Here is a 20074-nt window from a genome sequence, read left to right on the forward strand (position 1 = left end):
AAGCTTCGTAAAACACACTCACATGCATGAAGAGTTTAAATGGAGTTACCTAGACTAACAACACATAAGCATACAGTTTTTATAGTGAACTACAGGGCAAATGCTTCCTTGTACCTGCTGCCGTTGCTCTGGGAAAGAAGAGTAAGCAGGAGAGCAGGGATGTGTGAGAAGGAGAACGGAGCACAGGGCTCCTCTAACCTGCAATGCCGTTCTTAAAGGGACCACACACATGAGGGAGTAAGGCCAGTGAGACCGCTCAGCAGGTAAAAGTGATTGCCACACAGGCCAGAGAATGAGAGTTAGGTCTCCAGAATTCACGTAGAGGAGGAAGGAGAGAACAGACCCACGGAGTTGTCCTCTGTCCTCTACACTGGAGCTGTAGCACGCACACACACACCAACACCCACAAACACACTGCTCACACCCACACTGCCTCCCCAAATGTAATAAATAACATTTTTGAAGTTAAAAGTTAACATCTTTAAATTTGAAGTGTTGGGGAAGTTCCAGCAGCGACCAGACTAAAGGGGAAATATTGGTAAGCCGTTGGGACTACAGTAACAAAGACGACCTCAGCCGGAGGGTCAGAATCCTTCCGTCCACGGTGGTTTCAGCATTGGTGTTTTTACGGGGAGAACATTTGTTATAAGATGCAGCAGGTCCTTAAAATTCTCTTGGCAAGGAATAAGTAACCTGCTTCCTGCTGGACTGGAGGAAAACCAAGCAGGTGAGCCACAGGAAGGCTTGGGTCATGGTTCAAGCGAGCAGGAGTGGGTCGTGTTACCCGTGAAAGACATCTTCTCAAGTTGAAACTCAGGGAGCTGGTGATTGACTCTCACCCAGAGGGCCTGCCTGAATGAGGGCACCATCCACTCAGGTGCCTTGGACTCTGCTCATGGAATCCATCCTCCATCTTGCTCTGGTTACCCAGTCTACACAAAGCACGACACTCACACGGATGTCCACAGGGATTTCAAGTTTAAACCCTGGAATTCGAGGGATGCCTGGATTGCTCTGGGCTAAAACAGCTCCCATGGTTGAAAAAGGAAGAACTGAACTTTGGAGTGTTTATCACTTAAAATCTTTTTAGATGGAAATGAATTTAGATTTATTTATTTTATGTGTATGAATGTTTGACTGTATGCATGTATGTATGTATGTATGTATGTATGTGCACTACATGCATACCTGGTGCCTGTGGAGATCAGAAAAGGGAGTTGCGGGCCCTAGAACTGGAGTTACGGATGGTCATGAACCATGTGGGTACAGAAAACCAAATCTGGGTCCTCTGCAAGAAGAACAAGTACTCTTTAAGTACTGAGTCATCTCTCCAGCCCCTATTTTATTTAATTGGATTCAGTTACGTGTGTGTGTGTGTGTGTGTGTGTGTGTGTGTGTGTGTGTGTGTGTAAACATGCTCAGTTGCATGCACATAAAGACCAAAGGCGGACACGAAATATCTGCCTCAGTCATCTACTGAACTGGGAATTTACCTACCTAACTAGTCTGACTAGTTATTGAGATCCAAGGATCCCCCTGTCTCAACCCCAACAGTTCTACAGACACTTGTATCTCTGCTCAGCTTTTATACAGACGATAGGGATCCAAACTCAGGTCCTCATGACTTCATGGAGAGTGCTTTACCCAATGAGCCAACACACTCCAGCCATTCTGAAGCTTTTCTTTGTTTAAAAAAAATATATATCACATTCATTGAACTGGCAGTTAGATCCCCCCTCACAGTGGTGCCTTCCATTCCTCTCCCAGATCAGCTCTCCACCCCAACCTATACCCACACTCACCCCACTCTCACCCCCACCCCACAACCCCTGACACACACAGACACACACACACACACACACACACACACACACACACACACACACACACACACACACACTTCAACTAAACAGGATCATTGGGACCTCTCCAACTCACACTTTGCATCCTCTTGCCTAAGGAGTCATCTATGCTTGCTGGCTCAGGTGTCCTTTGCCTCCCACATATTTCCAATCCTTTGAACACCTCCCAGCTCAAGCATCCCTTCTCCAAGCCATGCTGTACATTAATTATTACACCCAATAGAAGCCTTTTTCTCAGAGTTTTTGATGGAGACAACACCCACCATGTCCCATGGAGACAGGTCCATGTCTGTTCATCATGATTGTGTGGCCTTGCTGGAGGAAGTGTGTCATTGGGGGTGGGTTTTGGGGTTTCAAAAGCCCAAGCCAGGCCCGGTGTCACCCTCTTCCTGCTGCCTGCCAATCTAGCTGTAGAATTCTTGCTCCTCTCCGGCACCATGTCTGCCTAGACACCACCATGCTTCACACCATGATGACAATGAACTAAATCTCTGAACTGTAAGCCAGTCCCAGTTAAATGTTTTCCTTTATAAGAGTTGCCGTGGTCGTCATGTCTCTTCACAGCAATAGAAACCCTAACTAAGACAATGATTTTTTTTTTTTTTTCAAAAAATAAGCAGGGTCCCTAGTGCACACTGGGCCTCCAGTAAATGAAAGTATAGACTGGTGGGTAAAATATGTGAAAGGAAAGCAAGGAGATGAATGAGATATTTAGTTGGACTAAAAAACAGGACCAAAGTGCTAGGAAATAATGAGCACCCAGGATTTAAGTCTAAGGTGGATTTAAAAATTACTCCTAGTAAAAATTACTCCTTGAAAACAATCCTGCCTTTTGTAGGCTCATAAAGATTGTGTGTTACAGTGAAATAGGCCTCTTATTTTCTGGCACTTAGTATATGCATTGATTTGTTTACATTAAGACAATGTTTACGAATTTCTGTCCAGTGAACATTTCAGTAAGGAATGGTGGGTCAGTAATTACCTCATTAAGTCTTTTCTATAAATAAGCTGAGGGAACAAGCTAAACACAACCTTCCCAGCTGCTCCCTTCATTCCAGATGTGCATTTCCCCTCGCCAAAAGTCCAGCTCTGCAGAAGCTGAGTGTTCCTCCATTCTCTTGACCTTGGGAACTACAGAGGAGAAGCCAACCCCTACACAAAGGTCTGTCTGTTAAAACAAAAACCCACCAGTGAACAGAGACCCTCCTCACAGGGCTGTGGGGCATTTTTGAGGTGTCCTCTGGCATGGTTTTAAGAACAGCCCTTCATGGCGGCATAGAGTTCTGATGAGTACAAAACAGTCTCACTGCACCTCTGGTGAGGTGCGGGGGCTGAATGGACTCAGACACAGATTCCTAAGTGTAGAGAGAAAGGCAATGGGAAGAAAGCCTAGACCTGGGCTGTAATCTCAAATAGACAGCGCAATGAACAATTGCTCCTCCAGAGACAAGCTTCAAAATGTGAAGCAAGGGGCCAGAGAGACAGCCCCGTGGATAAGACCACAGACAGCTTTTGCAGAGGATCTGGGTTTGGTTCCTAGCAGCCACATGAGGAGGCTTACAATCTGTGCACTTTCGGGTACATGGGATCCAACGCCCTCTACTGGCCTCCCCGAGGTACCTGCTGCACTCAGGTCTACATAACTCTACACAAACACACAGATACACACACACACACACACACACACACACACACACACACACACACACACGCACACACACACACACACACATTTTTCTTTAATAAAACCAGTGAATAGTCTGTGCCTACCTAGATTTTTTTTCCCCCTCAGAGATCATTAACCCTTAATAACACCCAAGTTTGGGGTGACTGTGCTTCTAGCTGGAACCTTGCTGACAAGAGTTCAATGTGGCTGGTGCTTGCAAAACACACTGGGCTAAAAAAAAAAAAAAAAAAAAAAAAAAAAAAAAAAAAAAAAAAAACGTGTCCAAATGAAATAGCAGTGTGAGCCCCAGGTCCAGCCAGGTCCTCACTCAACCAAAGAGGATAGATGTGGCGTGGATATGAGAGACCAGGGAAGACATGATATCTCTTCTTAATCTCCTGCCTTCCCATGCTCAGCTCTCATTTATTTAGCATTTGATACAAGGGACAAAGCTTGGCGTTTTGGTTGTTGAGGACCTAGTCCAACGTCACCATCCACAGCCTGTGTGGCGGTAGGGAATGGTCTCTCTCGCCTGCCTGACGGCCTGTTCTCTTGCCTCACTCTATCATTGCCACCTGCTGGCAGCTTACTTGATTTTAGCTTTTGTCTCCTAATTTACACATTATTTGCCAGCTGTCCAATGTTAGAATGATTTCCATGCTCCCGAAGGGGGAAAGAGAGGCTTAAGCATACAACCCTCATTTGTTCTTGGAGGGAAAATGACATGCCATTTATTGTCCTGATAAATGGCCAAATTAGCATATCCGTGCAATCCAAGTGAAATAAATTCTACCTAGAAGTGGATGCAAATCGAATAGATCTGTTACTAGGTGGGCAGGCTGAGGGGAAAGGGAAGGAAAACAAAGCAAAACAAATTCCTGCTGGTCCTATTTACAGAACCGCCCGCCGTCTTCCCTCCTTCATCAGTAATGCATTGCTCTGTCCACTTCTTGCATGCAGAAATCTTGTGTAACAAACATTGGTGAGAGCTGATCATCTGGGTGAAGTCAGCTGCAGCAGCAGAAAGGCCTTACCTCATATGTATACCAGCCCCACAGAAAGGCCACATGTGAGCGAAACTTCCGAAGCAGATGAGCACAGAGAGTAATTTAGCAACCTGGAGCACGGCTTGGTCTGGGCTATGAACATAGCCCTCTCCTAAGAATGCACTTGGCAGTCTGAGACCCCTACCTGTGCGTACTACACACACACACACACTCCTCCCCAAACAATGAGGCCAGCAATCTGTTAGTGATCCAGGACCCCACCTGTACTGAGCTGAATGCACATCCCTCTCTGAACAATGGATAAATTTCCCCTTCCTTTGATGGTTAAGCATAGATAAATCCTTTCACTCATACTCATTATGTAGACAATGTGGCCTCGATTGGATCTGGGTATTGGATGCGTGCAATAAGGAAAACTGTGTCCTTAAGTGAACTTCTAGAGAGGATCTCCTATTTGTCTTCTTCTGCCTATGCATGGCTGGGTATGCATATGATTAAAATAAGACGCATATCCGAAGGGGCATAGTATGTGCAGTAAAAAACAAACACAAACCTTATATAAATTAAATCTGTCAATCAAAATAGAGAACTACTCAAACTATGTCCCTAGTAATCAAACTCTTCCTCCTGTGCCTCCAAAAGGAAGCCCCAAAAAATAGTAATCAGGCCCTTTGAGCTCTCTCTGTCTGTCTCTGTCTGTCTGTCTGTCTGTCTGTCTCTCTCTCTCTCTCTCTCTCTCTGTCTCTCTCTCTCTCAGCCTGCTGTCACTCCTGGCAGCATAGCTCTTTCTGATCTGGAGTATTGTCCATTTTTTTAATAAGCTTCCTTGCTACATTAGCAATCTGTGTGAGCCTTTCTGTCAATTCTGTGAGTAAGAAGCCAAGAGCTTGGAAACATCCCGACCAGTCCTGACTACGAATAACACTTTCAGAACAAACATCACAATACAGAGTGGATTTTTGATAGTATAAAATTTGTAACAGAATGGGGTTTGCTTAAGTTTTCTTATCATAGTCTAGCATATCAATATTATCCTATATTGTAACTCTTGAGAAACTGCAGTTATAACAATGAAAAGGACTTGCTTTAAAGCCATCAGTGTCCTGCCCCCCACCAAATATATGAATGACAATGAGGCTCATTGAGAAATAGTTCATGGAACTATATTTTGGTGAGACTGGCACTTGGGAACTTTCAGTCAAGTGTGTCCAACCCATGGCCCGTGGGCCCCATGTGACTGACGATAGCCACGAATTTGGCCCGAGACAAAAATCCACAAACCCACTTAAACCATTAGAGATGTTTTTGAGGTTTTGTTGGTAACACAACTGCATGGTGATTCTTGAGCATAAACTTTAAGGATGGCAGTGTTGTGTCATGATGCCAAGGGTTAGACACATCTATTGTGATTTCAATGTCAAATGTCCCCCATGGGCTCATGCCAAGTTTGAATACTTGGTCCCAGCTGGCAGTGCTGTTTGGGGAGGTTGTAGAACTTTTGGGAGGTGGAGGAAGTGACTGGGGACAGGCCTTGGGGCTTTACAGACTGGCTGCCGTTCCTGTTCAACTCTGCTTCCTGGATTTGGACACATTATGACCAACCAGCTTGCTGGCACTACCATCATATCTCCCCCACCTGTCTTCTCCATGAGGGGCTGTATCCCTCTGGAACTCCAAACCAAAATAAACCCCATTCCGCTCGAGTTGCTTAGGTCAGGCTGTTTTCATCACAGCAATGAATAAGGAACTAAGAGAACGCCTGCATGTGACATACAGTAAAGCAGAGTTCAAATTTCTTCAGCGCCGGAGCTCCCCACACATTATGAGATCACCCATTACAACACCTGCCTTCCGTCAGTTAGAAAACCCCGAATTTGGGAATGGGGAAAGGCAATTCGAGTCAGGGACTGAAGTACACCATGATCACTGCTGATTATTCCTCAGCAAGTGGGAACATTGGCACAATTTCATCAAGAACCAATCATGAAAACCAGGTCTCTGCAGATGCGAGACTAAAGCTGGAGGCGAGGGACACATCATGACCCTGTTAGACAGAATATCATCTGACACGTGATTTCTAGGGCTTCCCTGAAGGTACAAAATAAATTATGTCACACTGATACAGGATCTCCATTAGGGACATAAGATTCGGCCTGGTAAGAGCTATCAGTAGAGAGGGGAAGAATGCAATATTTTAAGAGAAACAAGCTTATTTTTATTTAATCAATTTCCTATTTGTATTATTGTTTCCTAACTAACATCACTAGGTAGCTATTCATTAATGAAGTTTACATCTGGCTCCCAGACATATCTGAAGTTCTCCACTAAAGAGCTTTCGCAGAGATAAACTTTAAAGTTCTTTATTAGTGGGACATGATGAGGTAGAAGGGACCAGTCGTAAGTACCTAGCACACAATGCTGTTCAGACTCGGACAAAATGAAGGACAGGATAGTGGCTTCTGAAAGGAAAACAAGGGAGGGAGGAAGCCCTAAGACTACCTGTCACAGAGAGGTCTCCAAGCTACACACTGAGAGAAAATCCAAACATCCCCATACACTGAGGTAAGGGGGTTAGAACTCAAGGAAACTAAGGAGCCCAGAATTTTCAGTGCAGAGTTCTAGACCTGAGAGTATTTGCAAGGAGAGGAAAGTATGGTTGAGAAAGAAAGCCCTAGAGGTGCTTAGAGGGTGTCTTCAAATTCCAGCTGAATTTTGCCCAGGGCATGCATGTGAGGCTGGAGAAAGAACAGCTTGAACAGCCCTTGAAGCTCACATGGGGCATGAAATGATCTGGTCCCCACCAGCTGAAGAGGAAAGAAATCCTAATGCACGGGTCATCAGCTAAGATGCTCATTTAGTGCCTTGTTGCTAAGCAGCAAACGGGCTCTGGAGGAGGAAGCGTAAAGCCTGCTTCAAGAGGTTGAAACTGGGTTTAACCTCACTCCACCCCAGAACAAAAGTGACAGATTAGTGAGGGATGGAGAAATACCCGGTAGTGAGCAAGGTAAACCTTATAGTGTTTGGAACGTGATTAGAAAAATAAGCAACATGCAAAGAAATAAAATATGGCTTGTATTGAGGATAAAAGTGAATTAGTATAAGCAGAGCAGACGAGAAGCCATTACAACTGCATCCACATGCTCACGAAGGCAAGCAGAAGATGAGAGGCTGGAAATAGAAAAAAAGATTCAACACTTCTGGATGTAGACACTATAATATAAAGTATAAAAATATACTTAAATATATACATATATATACTAAATAGAGTTAATGAAACATGACAGTACACACAGAGAGAAAAAGACAGATTAACGTAAAGATATATTGGCCTATAGCTTCCAAAATGAAACAACAAATAAAGGAAATAAGTAAACAGAGACTCTTCGATGATTACACATGCACTCAGGGTTTCTAAACAGGGGTGGGAGTGAATTCACAACAAATAATTAAGGAAATTAAAAACTAAAAGTTGGATGTGAAGTTTAAAGCAATACCATCCAATAATTCAAGGACCCTCAAATATAAGTAACAACTTTGCACAACGTCGTACATAATCAAATTATTTCAAACTGGTGATAAAGAGAAAATTTAAAAGAGCCCTGTGCAAAAACTAGCCTATTCCATACCAGGGAGCAAAGGTGAGGCTCATGACAGGTTTTCTGCTGCTAATAACACAGGCAAGAAGACAGCGAGCATCATTTTCAAGTGCTGAAAGAAAAGTACGCTAACGTAGAAGTGTACACTCAGAGAAAGCATGTTTTACGAATAACAAGGAAGCTAAGGCAGCTTCTGGCATATAGAAACTGAAACACTTCATTATCAACATCCCTGTATGATTAGAAAGATTCCAGATATAAGAAAAAGATCTAAGGTGGAGATCTAAACCTATAGGAATGTAATTCACTGTCCCTGACACAAATTAGTTGAAGGTAAAAGGACGGGAAAAAGTATGTCTGCCACAGGAAAGGGTGGTGACTCTACTAATGTCAGGAAGAACATACTGAGAACAAAGACCATGACCAGGCACACGGAAGGTCGCTCTGTAATAAGATGAAAGTATGAGTCATTCAGATGAAACAATAATCTAAAATACTAATGAACCTAACAGTAGGTTTTCATAAGAACTCAACAAACACCAAAAGAAAGAAAGAAAGAAAGAAAGAAAGAAAGAAAGAAAGAAAGAAAGAAAGAAAGAAAGAAAGAAAGAAAGAAAGAAAAAAGTAGCAGAAAAGCAAAAGGCCCTTCCTTAGTTACTGCATTGAACTTAAGTTATGGTTTTACTGAATTACATCACTTTCCTATTGTGTTTCTAGATAAATGACCCATTCACTAAAATCTCACGCATCCCCCATACCTTCTCATGAGCTGCCACATCAGTGCCAATGTGAGAGTGCTGTTTCCTTCATTGAGATCCTGTCCTGCGATGCCAACAAGGGAAAATTTAGCTTGATTCTTCCCCAGATCCACTGCATAGTTACAGTTCTCAAGCTGTTAGTGAGGCAGAGAGAAAACAACTTATGGCGTGCATCATCTTGGTTATGATAACTATCAGAGAAACGATTAAAAAAATAAAGACACAAAGTAAAACAAGTAACATCAGACCTGCCCAAGCTCAAATACCAACTTGGTTCTGCACTACTATGATCTACACTAACTACAGAGATTTTCATCCATAAATATAACTCCTCAACTCCACCAAAAGTATGTGGTGTGCCAGTAGAAAACTAATTTATTATCATGAGCATTTTCATGAGTATTCACACCACATAGTGAGCCATCCTCAGTTATCTGTCTGTGATATTGCTAAAATGGTTGGATTTTTGGGGACAGATGGACAGGGAAAATTCATATTCTCCATCTTACATACACATAGCGGATAGACATGGAGGGCAGACATTCCAGTGGCTACTCGTAGATTGTTAAGGATCACGGAAGGCAAGTGAGATGGGTCAGTGGGGAAAAGAACTTGCCACTAAGTCTGATAACCCAAGTTCAATCCTTGGAACCCACATAGTAGAACGAGAGAACTGATTCCTGCAAGCTTCCTCTCATCTCTGCATGCGTGCTGTAGCATGCACGTGCATGCGTGCGCGCACGCACACACACACACACACACACACAACAAATAAATAAATAAATAAATAAATAAATAAATAAATAAATAAATAAATAAATAAATAAATGTAAAAAGAACCACAGAGATGAGGAGTGGTGAGAAGTGACGGTGTCAACCCTGTTGTTACAGAACAATGTTCCCATCATGTTGACAGTGGATAAACTGTACCAGCCAAGCTGTGAGTAGAAAGCTCCAATTCTTTAGAAAATTAGAATGAAGATCTTGCTGGGGGTAGGGGGGAATGAGAGACCCTGTGGCTTTGCTTTCTCTAATTACCTTAATTGGGAAATTTTCATGATAATGTGTAGAGACATTCAACATGAATTATAAATAATTAGTCAACTGCATTTGACAGGTTCATTGTAATGGAAGCAGTCATGGGGTCTCTGATTGCTGCACTATTATTTAATCCCTGCCAAACACTCAACAATGCTTGGCTACCTGGTAGAGTATTCACAAAGAGCTTTTGCAGGCTAATGGCACTGCCTGTCTCGTGGCCCATCAGAAAAAATCATTGTTTACCTTTTTCATATTGCCGCCCAGCTTGGGGTATGGAGATTTGTTTACTCTGTTCCAGTCAACAGGGACTTTGATCTTTTCATAGAGCTGGAAGATGACCAGGGCATCCGATAAGTCACTGAACGAGACAAACACAAAGAATTCTCAGAGAACGTGAGGCGCCTGGTTCCCGCAACAATCCCCCAAACCCTGGAAGCTTGGTAGGAGGAACTCCATCTTTAAAGAAGTAGAAATTGTGATTTAGGGAGATAGGTTTACTCTCCGGTGACTGTGCCCCTTCCATGGACATGAACTGCCTTTAGGCAGGAAAAGAAACACGGCTTTAGCGACAGCAGAGGCGACATTCAACTGAAAACTTCACACTCTGCTTTGCCTGCTCCCGAGGAAATGGCGGGCCTATGACACGCAGCGAGCTTGTCACTTTGCTGAGGTATAATTTTTGTATTAAACACAGTGATAATGGATGTGTGGGGATGAGTTTCTCAGCGGAGCAGGTCACTGTGGCACTCCTGTGTCCCATCAAGGTACCCATTTGGGAAGAAAATAAACACTATAGTGGTGCGGTATGCTGGATCCCATGCTCTTTCCGGGTCTCTGTGCTACATATCGAGGATGAGTCCCAAACTCTTCCTACCTGTACAAATGATTGACTCGAGGGTTAATTCCCAAGGAGTTCATCCAGTTCCTGAACGTCCGCTCTTCCCTCGTCTCACCTAGGTTAGTGAAGACTGGTTAATACATGCCCTAGAACAAGTCTGGCTTATGATCCAAGTTTATCTACAGTGGATGAAATACAAACGAAAGGTACAGAATAAAACAGACACTATTCGGAGGGCAGACATTCAAATTTTTCCCATATAATGTCTACAAGCATTTCTACAGCATTAACAAGATTTGGCATCAGCAAGCAGAGGCAGATACGTTTGCCGTTCTAGGAAAGAACAACATAGCCCAGATTTGGAAGTGTGGAGTTGAAGCTTCACTTTCTGGGGTCAGTAAAAGCTGAATAGGAATGGGGAGATAGTAGAGCATTTTGGAAGACTGTAAGAGGTTAGAGTAGTTAAGTGTGTAAACATGAGCAGAGGGAGCCATAGGCAAGCTCTCAGCTCAGAACACTGGAAAGCGATGCGGCAGGGGTCTGTGCAGCGTAGCTACAGAGCGCTACATGGTCTAGAGGCTGCAGCCAGGCCTGGGAGTCTCTGCCGGCAGAGCTGCAGATTTATACTGACATATCCTACAGTGCCAGTCATTGTGGGTTCTTCTGTCTGATTGCGATCATAAATTCTTGAGCAAGGCAGAGATACCATGAAAGCTATGCCAGATGTGCCTGGCAGCGGTGTGCAGAATTACGGGAGGGTGATATGCATTTAGATTAAACACGCAGAGGGGAATCATGTTTGGTATTGGTGTGGGGGGCACATTTAACTGTTTGATGAATGGAGAGCAGGGCCCCTGAGATCTATTAAGATAATTGGTGTATGAGACAATATGAGTCCAGAAGAACAGAAAGGGAAAATAAACAATCTAGAGGACATTTCAAACGAAGAATTATTGGTAGTTACTTACACGACAGATTAAGAGCGAAAGGCAGGAAGAGGTCTTAGTAAAGCTCAAGACCATTAGTTTTGGTGACCAAAATGAAAACAAAACAAAATGGGGTGATGGATTGAAATGAAAATTACTAAAGGGGGGGCAGGAGAGGGGAGGCGATGGGGATGAGGAGAAGCATTTGAGTCTGTCTCGTATGCATGTGCTTTATCGGGAAAGACCCAAACTGAGGCGCCGAAGCGGCAGCTAGGGATGGCTGACTAGTTAGCTTGATGCACAGATTTGAGACCAGGCGACAAAAACTCCAAACCACGGCTTATCCAAAGCAGCAGGGTGGATATGGACCCCATGTCAATAACTAGAGTAAAGTGCCATTGAAAAGGACTTAGACAAAAATAACCTGGACTTCCCCGAGTAAATAACATTCATTTCATATTAATTTTTTACTTTATTTTTATAGCAATATAGAGATTAGCTCATGTTTTTAAAAAAATCAATAAATATCTCTGGAATCATTAGCTGGTGGAAGCTGAGCTGACTAAAGTTACATGCCATGTGTCCAACATAAGGGCTTTAATCTGTAAAATATGACTGTCAGGATTCTGCTTCCAAGTACTTTCCTGTGTCCTAATGACCTCTTAGAGAACAGAACAGAAGTGAAAACTTGAGCAGCTGTATCCTAGTATAAATTAAATGTCACTTCAGATGGCAAATGGTGGCCATTGCTTGCCGCTAGGAATTAACACAGTCCATTAAGTACATACATTAGGATTTTGGAGCTTACAATTTATCTCATTCAATAATTAAATATATTGTCTTTCCTAAAACAGTTAATTCTGATAATGGATGATGCCTGTATATAATGGGTGTGATATAATTGTATTTGATTATTGTAGCTTGGCTATAATTGGCTTGATTAATTCATTCCACTCATTGTATATTCGAGAGTTGATGGCCTGCTTGCGTATGTGACGGGTTTGCATTTGCTGCAGGGTTGAGTTTGAATTGCCATTGAAGCAGAGTTGTGAACATTTTTTTTTCTTGAATACCTTAAGCAGCTAACATTATGGTTACCTTCAAGAGCCCCCCAGTCAATGTCCTGGTTTTCTGGTTTGTGCAAGGCAGGGTATTTGTTAAAGAGATTGGCGATGAAAGCCAGGTTCAACTTGGGGTTCCCTCGGACAACATCTGTGGCCGTGACAAACTGGCGGCAACCCAGCCTCTCTGCCTGCTGTAGCATGCATTCAGCCCTCTGGATGTCATCCTTCTCCTGCAACGAAAAGGAGGTCGAGAGGCTACATCAAGGATCCATACACAGTCAGGCATGTGTGATGTGAAGAAGAAGAAGAAGAAGAAGAAGAAGAAGAAGAAGAAGAAGAAGAAGAAGAAGAAGAAGAAGAAGAAGAAGAAGAGGAAGAAGAAGAAGAAGGCTCTCATTAATGTGCCAAGTACCTAACACAGGTAGCTAGCTAACTACAGCTCGCCATTACAGAGACCACATGCATGCAAGTCACAAAGTCACAGAGACCAAGATCCTTTCATCATTTAACAAGTTCAGATGAACAGTTGGTTGCCATTTTAAAAGGAACGTCAGGAAAATCTGACATCATTTGCATTGACTTATATGATTTTCAGTCGTTAAGCATCCTTTTGTTATAGTTTTTTTTTTGCACAGACTATACGAGAATTTGCTCTATTAAAAATTTATTAAGTAATAATTTATATTCCTATTTCTAATTCATAGAAGACATTTACCATCATAAATTAAGAACATCTGATTCATACAATTACTTTTCCCATACTGGGTTGGTTAAAAAAAAAAAAAAAAGTAAGGGGCAGCCTCCATACCATCATCAGTAAATGCACCATAATAACTTGACTTTGGCAAGTTTCCAATTGAGGACTGCAGCACATGCTCAGGTAAGTGAGGACAATTCCCAGTCACTTGTCATCAGACTCTTAAAACAAGACTAAAGTGTGTCAGATGACGATCCACTCTTTGTAAAGTCTATGGCATCACCGACTTTTCCAAAGCAAAGCCTCACATTAGAATTATTCCTTAGGCCACTGCTTCAGTAGGCAACATGTTCATTTCATGACCATCACTTCTTGCTGGCTTTCACGTCCTCTCTCCTTCAGAGATGAGTTCACTTCAACATTAACTCATTGCCTTTAGTCCCAATGGCAGATGAGTCATGTTAACAGACAAGGCAATGTGTGAGGATGGAGTCAGAAGTGGTGGGAAAACTGAAGGGTGGTGAGCTGCAAGTCAGTAGTGGAGAGCTTGCATGTCTATGTGTGTGGAGCCCAGGGGTCTCTCCCGAGCACTGTGAAACACAAGCAAATGAAAACAGAACAACAAAAACCATCACCATCCCCAGCAACAAAATCCCCTGAAGAATTTTCTTTTGATTGGGTCATCACCCAAGGCATATGTCCCAGTCAGCTTTCTGTTAGCTTGACCCAAGCTTAAGTCACCTGAGAAGAGGAATCTCAACTGAGAAAATGCCTCCACCAGATTAGCCTATAGGCAAATCTGTAGAGCATTTTCTAGATTTGATTGATGTGGCACTTGCCCAGCTCGCTAGGTAAAGTGCCACCCCTGGGTAGGTGGTTCTTTAGCCTTATAATATGGGAGCCCACAGAGGTTTCCTAGTGAGACCTGGGCTTGCTTTACCCAGCAGGGCTGCATAAGGGGATGCATTGACTACATGTGTGCATGGTTACCAGTGTTTGGAAGGGTCTGCACTTGGCTGTGCTGCGGGGGGGGGGGGGGGGGGGGTCTTTTGCTCCACCCCTTGGCATTGCTTTAAAAAGCCTTTAGAAGAGATAGAAGGGGCTGGTGGATTAGGATCCAGGCCCTCCCGAGGCTATCCTGTGTTTCTATCTGTCTCTCTCTCCTCTATACTTCCATCTAAATCTTTCATTCCTCACTCCTCAAGAGTACCCTGGGGGAAAAGATGGGGGTGTGTCCCCACAACATAAGAAAACAGGCTGAGCAAGCCAGCAAGCAGCATTCCTCCATGCCTTCTGCTGCAGTTCTTCCCTCTATGACGACTGTGACTGGGAAGTGTCAGCCAAGTAACCCCTTTCCTCCCCAAGTCGCTTTTTGTCACGGTGTTTTATCATAGCAATAGAAATCTAACTAAGACAGCATTCATTGTCATAGCCCACAAATTAATGGTTATTATGTATCAATTGAGAATAAAAAAACCACTAAATCAAAAGAACTGGTATTTTAATATTTAGACCCAGGTTGGTGTTATTGTGCCTTTGAAATGATGGGCATATAAAGAAGTGCTCTGTGTGGTACATGACACTTCATTATCCTGGTGTTTTATGTCCAGATTCAGTTGCCATAATTATTATCAAAAATTACTGACAGTGTTCAATAGCTTAACAGGTGCTTAAGCAGAGCAGGGGGTAAAGTGGCACAAAGGGACAGTCAACACCAAGAGTAGGGTGTTCTTTGAAGACAGTGGGCGTGGCCTTACCCTCAGTCCTGACATGTCAATCACAACAGCGGGGATTCCTTCTTCATCTCCCTTTGGAGCCACCTGCTCAAGCAGGTGGTAATAAGCTTTCGAGTCCTGAGAAAAAGTTAAGAGATTGCAATTTCAAAACAGAGGGGCTAGTTACACATTCAACATGACAGTCATCTCCTACAAACAAACAATGTATTTCCTATTCCTGTCATTCAGGAATACAGCAATTAGCTAAGCTAGAAACATTCACTCACTAGAAAGTTCACTTTGTTGAGTTGCATATTGTAGTTGTTTTCTCTTTAAAGGAGTTTAACAATTAAAAAAAATACAGGACCAACAACACGGCAACACAAAGGTTTCATTGTGCTCAGGGGGAGAGAAACAACTTATTTACACGAATTAAATTGTACACAGGAAAATATGTATATACCTTTATACTGCTGTAGAAGTCAGTCAGCTAAGGTTTAATTAAAAAAAAAGTGACAGAGAAAAAGGAAGCAGAAGTTTAAAGCAGAGTTTAAAACACATTCAAATGGACAATCAGCAAAAGGAAAAAGTTCAGAGATAGACAACTGAGACATTAGCAAGTAGTCTTGTGCTGGTGCTGTTTCAAATTACAATTTACTTATGTGTGAGGAAGGGGCACATGGATGTGGAGGCCAGAGGAGAACTCTTAGTCTGTTCCCTCCTTCTACCCTGTGGGTCCCAGGGATTGGACTCAGGTCCTCAGGCTTAACAGAAAATGTTTAACTGTTGAGCTATCTTGATGGCTTTTTTATTTTGTTTTTTGAAGCGGAGTTTCCTCATGCATTCTGGGCTGGCTGGCCTTGAACTTATGGTTCTCCTCCTGCAGCCTCCCAAGTGTTGGGATTACAGGCAATAAGTAGTCTTCTGGTAAAAGGAGAAATAGCACCAGGGTACGTGCCATTTCCTATTTCTCTGGAAACTAGAAAATACAGCTAACCTAGGTTATAATGAATTGGACTGGGCCTGAATTCTTAAGTTTTCTTGAGTTCTTTAATATGCTTACTGACAAATAGAATTCTCATGGTCATGATCTTCAAAGCACAAATTTATTCTCAGTCAACGAAAGCATACAGAATTTCACTTCAACTGTTAAGATAGTTCAAAGGTCTTTTAATTTAGTTTAAATACTGAAAACTCAGGAGTTGCTGCTCTGTTTTTATCTTGGGTACACACCCCAGACACACGAATTAGAGCAGGTCCCGTTATACATACACAGGCACAAGCACTGTGTAAATGCCCTATCGACCTTCCCAAAGTCCAAAATGGTTAATTAAGAACATAGCCTTTCAGTGAGAGTGAATCAGGCCCATTTACGGCTGAGATCATAATTTTGAGTACACAGTCTGTCTACAGTGGTAGGGAAGAACTGCTGAACACAAAGGGAAGAGTGGTCTGGCCCTTCTAAGCCCCATTTTGGTTGGTGCTGCTAGAAGAATGTTGATAACCACTGAAAATGTGCCTAGCCGAGCTCCTTGGGAGTGGGGGAGGGGCTGCCGCCCTACATGCTTTATTCTGATTGGCCCTGTGCCTGACAAATGCCAGTTCTGAACACACCAGGTCAGTCCACACGGTACAGCAGCCAGAAGCTGTTGTTACTGGGTTATAAGCCTGGTGGACTCTTGGCAGGTCATGTGACCTTTCCTCTGGCTCTTTCTCTCTAGAGAAAGTTTCCTTCATTTTTGAGAGCATGGGCACTGAAATCTTCCCTAACAATGGTATCCCTGTATGTTACCCTGTTGCTCTGGGGACTGTCTCCAATCCTTCTTAGCTGCTCCTTACGTGCTTTTCGCCATGGTCCATCTGTCGCCAGTTACAGCCTTTTCCTCTCACCTTAATACAGAATTTTTCACTAATTTGAAGACTACATGTCTGCCTTCCTGGCCATTCTTTTATGGATCTCTTATTTCTTTGTTTCCTTATTTGGGGAACTCTTACCTTAGGGTTTGTGTAAGGATTCAGTGAGTCAATCATAAAGGCACCTAGCAATGCCTGGCATTCAGCAAACACTGTGCTTACTTACTGTTATTAGTAATCAGAAAGACATCTTCACTAACATTGTGAAAGGAAACCTTCTAAGACAGCACCATTTATAAAGCAAAAGACATTAAAGTCTTACACACCCTTTCTTTTCTTACGATTTATTTATTTGCATATGTGTAGCCGTGTGTGTGTGTGTGTGTGTGTGTGTGTGTGTGTGTGTGTGTGTGTAGATCTGCATGAGTGAATGCTCATGTATGTGCAGGTGCACTTGCCTGTTCATGCATAGAGATCAAAAGAGGGGCATTGGCTCTCTTGTAGCTGGAATTACAAAGGTTTATGGGATGTCAGAATTGTCATATGAGTGCTGGGATCTAAACTCTGGTCCTCATGATTGACAGCCATCTCTCCAGCCCCTACACATACTCTCTTCACCTTGAAAGTAGTCTTGCCCTTGCACCACCATGTACTCTGGATGATCTACTTCCTGCTACTGAAATTCAAAGCGAGACTCATCTCCTTTTGAAGCTTCACGAGGGCTCTGGGCAGATGTGTGTGTGGCCCAGAACTAGAGCTGCAGATTGGCCCTAGGGGGATGGTGAGAGGCTCCAAACAGAACCACACTAAGCCTAGGCTGCTCCGATGCAAGGCCCAACATCTGTCCTTTCTCCGCGGACTCCACAAATGCCCTCCATTGCAGCAGGCGTGTTCAACGGCGCTCCCTACCTTGATGTCGGTGCTGAAGTTGGTGATTTTGGTGCACCCTGAGTTTTCCAGGTGGTAGTTAGCCCACCTCAGCAGTAGTTCTTCAGGAGACAACTTCATCAAATCCTCTAGGCTCTCTCCTTCTCTCAGAAGAGCAATCAGAGCTGGAGAGGCACAAAAAGAATTAATAATAAAATGACCCAAATAAATACAAGGATATCGGGGGCATTTGTTATGCCTGACATGGAGCCATGTTGGAAGAGCAAAGAGCAGCATTATCCCTTTGGAAGTAATGTCTTATAGCCCCTCCCCATGAAATAAATAACTCACTTATACTTCCTAAAAGAGATGCATTATTGTGAGCTTATTATCCCCATTTTTCAGTTAGAAAAGACAAGAACCAAGGAATCTCAAGCCTTTGCCCAAGAACATTAGTTAGAGCATAAAGTTAACCATGGCGATTGCTAGAAGTATTCTGTTGGGTCTTTTGGACCACACTTCATATCACAGTGACACTTTCTGCTTTGAAGAGATCAATTTTGCAATCATGACAATGTTCTCTTTTCTATTCCCATTGCTGTTTTATAGTCCAGATGCTTACCTGTATAATTATAGCAATTCAACAATGCAACCAACTTTCCTCTACATTTCCCCAGATGGATAAACATTTTTTGCTTGGCTGGGTTTAAATTTAGTTGATTCGATTTTTGCAAATCAATATTCTTTCTCTTGGGTTTTAAGATTCCTATTTGCTATTTTTGGTTTTGTTTTTTAAATGTAATGCTTAGTATTTGGGTTTTAAGGTGATATCTCAACATTTTCACTGTTTGTTATAATTTGAACACATAGACTTAAAACATATGTATAGTTGGAGCTGAAGAGATGGATCAGCAGTTAAGAACCTGGCTGCTCTTCCACAGGATCCAGGTTCAATTCCCAGCACCCACATGATGACTCACAACCATCTGTAACTTCAGCCCCAGGAGACCCAACACCCTCTTCTGGTCTCCGGAGACACCAGGCATGCATGTAGTATATATACATACAAAACACTGACATGCATAAAATAAATAAACTTTTAAAAATTAAATATGTATAACTGAAGATTATAATTTAGCTACAGATTTCAGAGTGGTGGGAACAGTATCTGAAATTTTTGAAAGGTAATGTGATTTGTGTGGCATTTGTCAAGGTACATGCCTGTCAATTCAACTGGGCTATCATTGCTTATATACATTGTTCAAAATTTCTCCCTTTCTTTTCTTTTTTCCCAGCACTGGGGCCAGGGGTGTGGCGGAGGTTGAACCTATGCCCTTGTGCAAATAATCAGGGTCTCATTTAGTTGCCCAAGTTGGTCTTGAATTCACTCTAAAATCTAGACAGGAGTTGAGCTTGTAATCTTCCTGCCACAGCCTCCCAAGTAGCTGGGACTGTAGGTCAGTGCCATCAGGCCTGGCTTTAGTTCAGAATTTCAAAACTCTACAAGTGATTTTCTGATATTTTCTAAATTTATTGTATATATTTAAGGTATATAATATGGCGTTTTCATGTACTGATCATTAGACACAGTGATATGATTACTCTAATCAAGCAAATTAATGCCCCATCAATTTACACAGTTACTTTGTTCCCTTTTCTTTGGGTGGTAACAATATCTAAAATCCACTTTTGGCAAATTACCAGCACATGCTACAGTATGATTGACTTAGCATTCTTGTTTACATTCGGTCTCTAGACTCATCCACCCTGTATAAATGCAACCTACAGCTTCCTTGACAGTCAATAAGAAATAGACCAATTTCTCCCAATCTGGTGCATTTGCTAAGTATTTGAATGTGATTACTCTTAAAAAATATGTATTAAAACTCATTCTGTCTACTGTGGAGCTCCTGTAGACCATTTGGGCTATGAAGCAGCCACTAAGGTTGAGGCTCCAGTCAGGCTGAGCTACATATTCTACACTAAGCACTACTGCTAGTCTGTGGTCTCCACAAGCCTTTGCACTGTCATTTGAAATGCCTGGTTTGCACGGACAGCATCTGTTCCTTTAATTCCATGGACTCAATATAAGTGAGTGGTTTTCTCAGCTGGAGAATGCCTGATGTCTTCCCTCAGTCACCAACACAGACAATGGTAGAAAGCCCTGCCATTGATAGTGCTTC

The 20074-nt window shown here is 42.7% G+C and overlaps 1 protein-coding gene across 3 annotated transcripts in view; it reads right to left on the bottom strand.

The window, feature by feature from the left end:
- Positions 1-20074, bottom strand: part of Lcp1 (lymphocyte cytosolic protein 1) — a 93104-nt gene that overhangs the window by 8527 nt on the left and 64503 nt on the right. For all 3 annotated transcript variants that reach the window (XM_028878161.2, XM_037208385.1, XM_037208386.1), the window contains 6 exons: positions 17934-18076; positions 15213-15308; positions 12793-12988; positions 10805-10883; positions 10174-10288; positions 8890-9023 (listed from right to left, as the gene is read on the bottom strand). In XM_028878161.2, coding sequence (XP_028733994.1) covers positions 8890-9023; positions 10174-10288; positions 10805-10883; positions 12793-12988; positions 15213-15308; positions 17934-18076 — 763 coding nt within the window. The remainder of the gene's footprint in view (positions 1-8889; positions 9024-10173; positions 10289-10804; positions 10884-12792; positions 12989-15212; positions 15309-17933; positions 18077-20074) is intronic.

Source organism: Peromyscus leucopus, chromosome 9 (assembly GCF_004664715.2).
Source record: "Peromyscus leucopus breed LL Stock chromosome 9, UCI_PerLeu_2.1, whole genome shotgun sequence".
Lineage (NCBI taxonomy): Eukaryota > Metazoa > Chordata > Mammalia > Rodentia > Cricetidae > Peromyscus > Peromyscus leucopus.